This window comes from Acanthisitta chloris, unplaced genomic scaffold (assembly GCF_000695815.1).
Source record: "Acanthisitta chloris isolate BGI_N310 unplaced genomic scaffold, ASM69581v1 scaffold34733, whole genome shotgun sequence".
Lineage (NCBI taxonomy): Eukaryota > Metazoa > Chordata > Aves > Passeriformes > Acanthisittidae > Acanthisitta > Acanthisitta chloris.
In genome coordinates this window covers 1-9,006 of record NW_008663827.1, presented here as the reverse complement: position 1 = coordinate 9,006, position 9,006 = coordinate 1, and the positions used below count along the sequence as shown (strand labels likewise).

The 9,006-nt window shown below is 51.3% G+C and overlaps 1 protein-coding gene across 1 annotated transcript in view; it reads right to left on the bottom strand.

Annotated features, from left to right (window-relative positions):
- Positions 1 to 8,936, bottom strand: part of DNAJB11 (DnaJ (Hsp40) homolog, subfamily B, member 11) — a gene marked incomplete at its 5' end in the record, with an annotated part of 10,825 nt that extends 1,889 nt beyond the window's left edge. Inside the window, 8 exons of the mRNA XM_009071112.1 lie at positions 2,140 to 2,299; positions 2,961 to 3,072; positions 3,582 to 3,639; positions 4,129 to 4,211; positions 4,994 to 5,136; positions 6,065 to 6,197; positions 7,117 to 7,214; positions 8,772 to 8,936. Of these exons, the coding sequence (XP_009069360.1) occupies positions 2,140 to 2,299; positions 2,961 to 3,072; positions 3,582 to 3,639; positions 4,129 to 4,211; positions 4,994 to 5,136; positions 6,065 to 6,197; positions 7,117 to 7,214; positions 8,772 to 8,936 (952 nt within the window). The remainder of the gene's footprint in view (positions 1 to 2,139; positions 2,300 to 2,960; positions 3,073 to 3,581; positions 3,640 to 4,128; positions 4,212 to 4,993; positions 5,137 to 6,064; positions 6,198 to 7,116; positions 7,215 to 8,771) is intronic.
- Between the last annotated feature and the right edge of the window lie 70 nt (positions 8,937 to 9,006).

Here is a 9,006-nt window from a genome sequence, read left to right as displayed (position 1 = left end):
AGCAGGAATTCTAACCAGGAATCCTGGACATTTGGTGCTGCAGCACTTCAGGAAGGTTTTTACCAGAGCCAGAGGTAAGTTTTGACTTAGAGACTTTGCTGCTAGCAACAAGCAGTGACAGGTCACAACACAGAGAGTCACCTTGGATCAACAGGAGATTATTCCCACTGGCAGGAAAGAAAGGATGTTATTGCTCTGACTCCAGAGCTCAGAGTGGTGGTGTCAGAGCCACAGTATCTTCTGAGTTGCACACATGGTTAGGAGATAAGAAATGAGGAGCAGAGCCAACAATAAGGACAAAGGAATGTTTTGGATTCTGAGCCTGAGTTTCCCTTTGGATGTGTACCCTGAGCTGCTGCCATGCCACAGGGACAGACCCAGTCCCTGATAAAACTCCTTCAGTCACTGCATGCTTGGAGCTCTCTAGTGTATCTGACTACCTATCCAGTCAGCTTCCCCTGGGAAATGGGGAATTGCTTCAGGATGGAGAGAAACACCCAGTGAGTGCCCTGAGCTGGAACACACTCCTGGCAGTTCCATCACCTGTCCCAGAGAGCCAGAAAGGGCTGCGAATAATTCAAACACAGAGGCTTGTGTTTCCCAGTCTCCTCTTAACTGCCCAGAGCAACAGCTGGAACAGCTTCACATCTGTTCCAGAGGTACTGCTGCCTGAGGAAGCTTCCAGAAGAGCAGCAGAGCCTGGAATGAGACCTCACAGCGATGTGGTGGCTGAGCCCTGCATGACACACTGGCAACACAGGGACAGAAAGAATACTCAGGAGACTCCCAGAACAGCCCAGGGGCACAGAGCTCACAGCCCAAATAGCTGCAGGGAGAGCCACGGCACATCTGGAGCTGCAGCTGCATGTGGAGCAAAGCCCACCCAGGGCTTAGCTTCCCTCTCTGACCTTGAGGAGTCCAGGATGGCTCCACAATTGCCTCACTGCACCAGGAGAGCTGCCTGAGTCCACTAAAAAAAGCACCTTCAGAAGAAGTCCTGAACAGCAAGAAAAAGTTGTGGGCATGGGGACTGCATGAGGAGCTGCACTGGCAGATGCCAGGGACATCTTTGTCCCATGAGGGCCCTTGGCACCTCCTCTGATGCTTCATGCAGAGCAGCAGAACCAACCACAGAGGCTGCTAGGGCAAAGAATTCCCAGCTAGGAGCATGGGATTTACCCTCCTGATGAATTGAGGATTCCTCCAGGATTCCATCTGAGCACTGAGGCTGAGATGCAAATCTCTCCTGGAGAGAGCAGGGCAGAAGGTGTAGAGAGGAACATCCCTTCTCCTTGTGTGGTGTGACACTCCTCACCCTCCACAGCACAGGCATTTCAACAAGTCTTGCCTTCAAGAAAGCAGCAGCAGGGGCTGGAAAACCCTTTGTGATCCCACTCCAGCTGAGGCAGAGCAGAGAGAGGCTAAGCCCAGCCAGGCTGTGGGTTCAGACACTCCAAAACAAAGCAGTTGCACACATGTCTGGTCTTAATCTGAGCTGCTGGGAGGTGTCCCTGCCAGGGCAGGGAGTTGGGACTGATCATCTCTTAAGGTCCACTCCAACCCCTTAACATTCTGTGAACCTCTTCTCTCTGACCACCAGTGACAAGACCTGAGGGAATGGCCCGGAGTTGTGTCAGGGGAGGTTGAGGTTGAATATTAGGCAAAGGTTCTTACCCCAGAGGTGTTTGGGCACTGGAACAGGGTTAGGTTGAATATCAGGCAAAGGTTCTTCCCCCAGAGGTGTCTGGGCACTGAACAGCTCCCCAGGGCAGTGGTCACAGCCCCAAGGCTGACAGAGCTCCAGGAATGTTTGTCCAATGCTCTCAGGCACAGGGTGGAATGTTGGGGTGTCCTGGGCAGGGTCAGGAGTTGGACTAAATGATCCTCAAGGGTCACAACTGTGATTATTCTGTGATCTATGAATCTATGCCAAGTGCTCCATTCCAGCAGCAGCACATCCCAACCTGCATGGCTCCCTACAACCACAGCAGCCATTTCCCTTGCTTCCAAGGGAAGTGGAAGTCACCCACAGGGCATCAGCCAACTGTGTGATGCTGTACCAGGGGCAGAGGGCCAGGACAGCCCCTCCAGGCACTGGGGGAGCTGTGCCAGGTGCTCTGGAGTGCTCCAAACACACACCTTCCCGCTGCTCAGCTGTCAGCTGCTCCTTGGGGAACTCCACATCGAAGGTGATTATTAGAGAGCCTTTGATGTTGTTGTTGTCAAAGTTTGGAAGACCTTCTCCCTTCTTCCACAGCTTGGCACCAGGTTTGGTGATTTTATCCCGAGCCACATGAACCTGGAGAGAAAAGGAGTTTTAGAGCATTAAGTTACTGAACCAGAATCGCAGGAGCATTTGAGGTTGGCAAAGACCTCCAGGATCATGGAGTTCAACCTGTGACTGATCACCACCTTGGCAAGGAGACCAGAGCATATCCAGTCGTTCCTTGAACACCTCCAGGGGTGGTGACTCCACCACCCCCCTGGGCAGGACCAGCACTGAGCCTTAGTGATCTTCCTGCAGTTGTCCTCAGTCACTGATCAAGACTGTCCAGGTCTCTCTGTAGACCTTTCCTCCCCTCAGGCAGATCCACACTCACACCTAACTCGGTGCCCTCTGTAAATATCCTCAGGGTCACTCACTCCTCAAGTCCAGATCATAAATAAAGATGCTAAGTGACCAGAATGCCCTTTCCAACCCACTGGAAAGCTCTAGTTGACACTGATCCTATGCCAGAATGTGATATCCAAGGGGTAGAGGCAGAACTAACACTGCTGGGACAGCCTGGAAGCAAGACCCACACTGTACAGCCTTCAGAGAGAGTTTCGGCTCCATGGCAGCTGGTTTAGAAGGCTCTAGCAGAGGGAATAGCGCATATAAGATGACCCTGAGTGAACTAACCTTCAGCACAGGAGACCTGCAGGGAAATGAGGGTTACACACAGCACCTTGGGCCTCACCTTGTGCCCATCCAAGTGGGCAATGTCCATCTCAAAGCCTGTGAGTGCCTCGACCAGCGAGATTGTCACGTTTGTGTACAAGTCATCTCCTCTCCTTTCAAACACTGGGTGCCTGGGGAAAAACAAGAGACACTGAACTCTTCTCCTTCCCCATAGGGGAAACAGGTCCTTCAGCTCCTTCCCCTCTGTTTGGGAGCCTGGAGAATTCAGCAAGAAGAGAGGAAGTGAGGAATGTATCTGATTTAGATCATTTTCCTGTGTGAGGGACCTGCCATCAAATGCCCTTTCTATTTCTAGGGCAGTGAGTGCTGAGGTGTGGCAAGAGATTGTGACTCACGCCAATTTTCTTAGTAGTGCATTTCCTTACTATAAGAAGAGAGTGTGTTTGTGGAAAAAGGAGCTGTTTCATGTGACTCACACCCCACAGATCCAAGCCAAACAGATTAAGATGCCGTGATAACTCCACTTCCACCAGTGCCCAATCCAGCTGCTCCAGCAGCAGCAGAGTGAGTACCAGGGCAAGTTCCATGCTGGCCAGGCAGGCAACACTGGCCAGAAAACGTCTTGCAAGCTGTTTTTGTAGCCAGCAGGAAGAGAGGCTTAATCAGACCAAGGACTTACTTGAGGACTTTGATTCGGAAGCGCAGATCACCTGGTTCCCCATCCACGTGGGGCTCACCTGGCAGGGAGAAAGAGAAGCTGTTTAGAGGAGCTAGTCAGGAGCAAGTGAAGGAACAAGCAGGATGTGGAACACAAGAGGGACTTGCAGCCCATGTGGTAAAGGGAAAAGTACTGTTTAGATGACTTAGATGTGCTTACACAAGAGCTGAGAATTGAGTGTTGCCTCATCCCTCCCACGTGTTCTGGCAGAGCTGCATGTTAGTGATGCCCTTTACTCATGGGAAGGTTCAGCTCCTTGTGCAGAGGGGATTCCCTCACCTGCTCAAGCCTGGAACACATGTTCCTGCTCAAGTGTTGTCTGCAACCTCAGCTTTAGAGCTCTGGTTTGTGCATTCCCCAAAACCAGCAAAGGGAGTGGGACTTGGTGGTAGCCACTTTTAGCAAGGAATATGGAAGGACACAGCACTTCCAAGCACATCATCAAGTACCCAAAGCACGGTTAGGGAGCCTTCCAGCATGGAGGAGTGAGAGCTGAGCACACACATACCTTCCCCGATGAAGGGATACTCCATGCCATCCCTCACACCTGGCTCTATCTCCACTTCCAGTGTCCTCTCCTCGTTCACAAGCCTGCAGAGGGGAAGAGCAGAGCAGCACTCAGCTCTGAACTCTTTATTTCGACTCTATTTCAACTTCTGTTTGTGCTACTGGGCAATGAGAACACCCTCACGAGCTCCCACACCCTCTGCTTGCTCACATCTGCAACTGGAGGGTAAGAGCTGCCTCCCCACTAGCCTCAGCTAGAACAGAAGGCCAAGTGAAGCTCTTAAATGCAGAGTCAGCATGTGGATGTGTCTCCAACTCAGCATTCTATGCCCAACCCTTTGCAGCTGGAAAGAGGGAATGGCCTTGAGCTGAGCCAGGGCAGAGTCAGATTAGATGTGAGGAGAAATGTTTTCCCTGTGAGGGTGTTGAGGCACTGGGACATGGCCCAGGGAGGTGGTAGAGTCACCATCTCTGGGGGTTTTTAAGAGGTGTCTGGATTTGGCACTGGAGGATCTGGTTTAGGGGTTGCAGCAGTGACAGGTTAATGGTTGGACTCGATCTTAGAGGTCTCCTCCAACTCTGATGGTTCCATAATTCTATTAAGTCAAATTTTGTAGGAGAACTTGCACTGTGGTGTGACTGTGCAAGAAATAAAAGGCTGGAAGAGGAAACCGGTGAGCTCCACATCCAACAGAACTGGCCACCTCTGCCAGAAGGACAAAGCCTGGCCCCTTGCAAATGAGGAGTTCTCCCAAGTTCTCCTCGGGAACACAGGCACTTGCCCCCACCTAGTGGCAGGTTTTGAACGTTACTCTAGAAACAATTCCAGGATTCACCAGAGCAGCAAAGAGCATCATCCAACTCACTTGACATTGGGACATTCGTCACAAACAACCTCCTGGGTCATCTGGAATCGCCCAGGCCCCAGCTGGGTGGTCCTCATCTCCTGCCTGCAGTTGCATTTCCGTTTGCCAGGAGCCTGTCTGGCCACTGGCTTGTTCCTGACAACCTGCAGGGAAGAGGAAGAGGTTGATGCCAGCACTCCTGAGCTTCCACGAGGCTCTGGATGTCTCAAACAGCCTGAAGATAGACCCACAGGGTGGTCTGGGATGGAAGGAACCATAAAGATCACCTTGTTCCAACCCCCCTGCCATGGTGGGGACACATTTTTGGGTGCTGCCTCCACAGGAACTGCAAATGTGCCCTCAAAACACTCCAAGTTTTCACCCTGTGATCACATTAAATGCCAGAGAAATGGTGATACCACTGTTGCCATTTCCATTCTTTTTCCTGCACATCTTCCTAAAGGGAAACACTAGGATGGGACAAGCTCACACTTGGGTCATATTGCTGCCTTGTCCCACACAATGGGGGAATGACTGGGAGTTCCCTAAAGCACTCAGCACACAAAATCAGCCAGTGCCAACCCCACCATACAGAGCAGCAGGGACTGGCAGTACCAGAAATGAAGCTTGCTGAAAAGGAAGAAGAATTGTCACCTCCTTTTCTTGCTGATGCTATCCGAAAGCTTCCTGTGACATGTTTGGCCACACACAGAGACTAGGAAAACTCCTCTATGTGGTTTGGCAAGAATTGCAAAGGCAATTTGAGGCTTATAAACAGGTTCCCAAAGGTCACTGTAGTCTACAGAGGGATCATTCACACCTTTTCCAGCTGGGCTGCTGCACTACAAAGGCTCCAGCTGGCACTGACAGCCAGGAAATGCTGCTACATGAAGTATCACCTCATGGAGACACTGCCAGATGGCAAAGGTGACTACACGTGTTGTTTCTTCAGCAAATCCAGTAAAGAGCAGCAAAACATCCTCATCCACACACTGAGCAAAGGAGCAACTGTTTCATCTCTGCTGTTTGGGGGGAGATGTTCTGAGCAGTGCTCAGGACAAGCTGGAAGCACCAACAGAGAAGCAAACTTACTTCTACAAAGTTTCCTGAATACACCTCCTCCAGGGTGACCTCCAGGTCCACAATGATGTCACTCCCTCGGGGGATGTTTCGGTCCTGCTGACGAGGGTTCCCCCCAAACATGAATCCAAAGTCCCCAAAGAAGCTGGAGATGAGCACACGAATTAGTCCAGGATGGAATGGATGAAGAGAGTCACCCAAGGCAGCAGCAATGTGCTACTGGGAAAGTGCTTCTATCCCACTTAAGAACAGCCTCCTCCAGCCCCAGAGCTCCAGAACATATCCCAGAACCTAAAGAGGTTGCTCCCTCAAGACACAAGCCAAAGCCTTCAAACAAAGCAAACACTTTGCAAGAGTTTTTCTACTAAACCCCTCAAGTTTTAGAGCAAGAACACCCCAAAATCTGATCAGTGGCTAAGAAAAATCCTCTCTGTGCTGCACTGCTGCTCAGCTGCCACTACCACAAGGTGTAAGCTCTGAGTAGCACTGCAGGGCACTGCTAGCAGCTTAGGTTTCAGCAGTTTGCGGACAAGGAGGTGCGAGAAGCTTCCTAGCAAGCCTAAATGTTTTCCCTCAGGGCAAAGCAGAGCAGCAGGCAGTGAGAGCTCTCACCCAGGGGTACAGGAGATGAGCAGCTTCAGGAATTGTGGTAGGAAATTTAGGCCTAGCTATTCCCAAGAGGCAGAAAATCAAGTCCTGCCTAAGCAACATCCAAGTGCCTTTAGATTTGAGTGCTCTAGATTCCACAGGTGTTGTACAAGTCAGCACAGCAGGAAAGGTGTCCCCAACATGCACAATTGACCTGTGGCAACAGCTGAAATGTCAGCTCCAGACAGGAGAAAGTTCCCCCATGGTTCATGCAGGTGACAAATCTCCCACACTGGCAGGAGGTGTCCATGCGGGAAGTCACCCACTGGTTGCTCCTTGTAGCTTGGACTGGGAATTGCACTGGGAATGTACCTCAACTCTCACTGCCCACCAGTGGCTCTGTGTTGAGGGAAAACCATGCCAGAGATGTGTACAAGCACCACAAAAGCTGAGGACCAGCTGGAAAACCTCCTTACTGGGAGAAGATGTCTCCATGGGAGCTCTGGTGCCCATCCTTCAGGCCTTCCTCACCGTAGGCATCGTACTGCTTCCTCTTCTCCTCATCCGACAGCACCTGGGAAAGGGAGGGAAGCAGCCAAGGAATTCACCCGCAGCTGAGGGGACAAGGCCCCCAGCTCTTCTCCATGGGAGCCAAGCAGCCCTGGCTAGGACTTGGTGGCTGCACTGGGCTCAGAAGTTCAGCATTTCTCACTGAAACCCATAAAAGTGGAGTTAGCTCAGGGAAGAAGCAGCAGTCACAGGGAAAACAAAGAAAACTGAGTTTATCTGGAAAAAGAATCAGAAGGAATAACTCAAATCCTACAAAACAGGACACACTGGGAAAACTGAGCACAAAATCCCACCCTTGTGCCTCAGTCAGGACCTCTAAGGTTGTAAAGCATCTATTTTAATGGTTAAGATTTGATTTTGCTCTTTCCTGACACAGAGATCCACAAGTCTACAAGCACACTTAGTCTTCCTTCCCATTCAAAGGCACCACAAACCCTTCCCCCCCTGGAGCTGGATTCCTCCCATGGGATCCCAAGTTCCCACCCAAACAGCAAGTGAAGTAACTGCTGGGAATTGTTGCTGAGGGAATTTTGCAGCACCACCTCCACAAGGTCTCTCTGCTCCATGGGGGATATGGCAGGAGCAGGTGGAATTCAGCAGTGACAAGAGGAAGACAGAAAGGACAGGAAGCATGGAAGAAACAGATCCTATCCACACATCCCACTGCCATGGATGCACAGCCAGGGAAAGCTTTGGGCAATAATCCATATGGGATGTATTTCATGTGCTAGGAGTGTGAAGTATCACTTGCATGCCACAATATTATCTGGGAAGCAACAGGAATCCTCATGGATATGTGACCCATGATGGGTTTTTCCCACTCTAAAAAGCCAAGCACAGATCCTTTGCTCTCCCAGCAGCTCAGATGAATCACAGCCAGGCCCTACACACACACACCTGTCCCTGTGCCAATGCTCACAGCTCAGGCACCTCTGCTTCTCCCTCAAGGAACTCTTAGTAAGCAACAAAGAGCTGTTAGTAAACTCCAAAGAATTTTTACTTGCTGCTTTGGCCTTCTCCTGGCTGAGGAGTTTGACTGTACTCTGGCAGGAGGAGGTTTCTGAGCAACCTGCAGCCTCTCTCTCTGGAGTATCTGAAATTTGATATAGCACCAAGGAGAGGATAGAACCGGACAGAGCAATAAGGAGAAGATGCAAAGTGATGGGGTTAGAGAGAAGGAAGGGAAGGGATTTGATATCACTATGGAAGGCGTCCCTATCCAGGGCAGGGGGTTGGAATGAAATGAGCTTTAAGGTCTTTTCCAACCCATGCTAGGATTCTGTGCCAACAGGTGTGGGATGGAACCCATCATGATAATAAGGGGAGGATGGATTCCACTTGCACCTCAGGGAAGAACCTTTACATCCCTCCAAGCCTTCCTGAGTGTCACAGGATGGATCCTCATGACTCCACTCCCTGGCCAAGCCCCAGCCTGTTCCACCAGGAGCTCCAGACACCCTTCCCAGGCTGTGCTGGGAAGCCTGAGAAGCTTCAAGGTGCTACCAATTCCTTCCCCCAGGCTGCAGGGACAGGGGGGCACTCCCAGCCCCCTTGAGCTCACCTCATAGGCTGCTCCCAGGTCCTGGAACTTCTCCTGTGCCCGTGGGTCATCAGGATTCCTGTCGGGATGCAGCTGCAGCGCCAGTTTGCGATAAGCCTTCTTGATGTCCTTGATGGAGGCACCACGGGACACCCCCAGGATCTTGTAGAAGTCCCTCCTGCCATGGGGGGAGAGAGAGGAGAGAAAGGATGAGGTGGGAGGGAAGGGAGGGAGAGGACGGAAAGGGGAGGGGGGA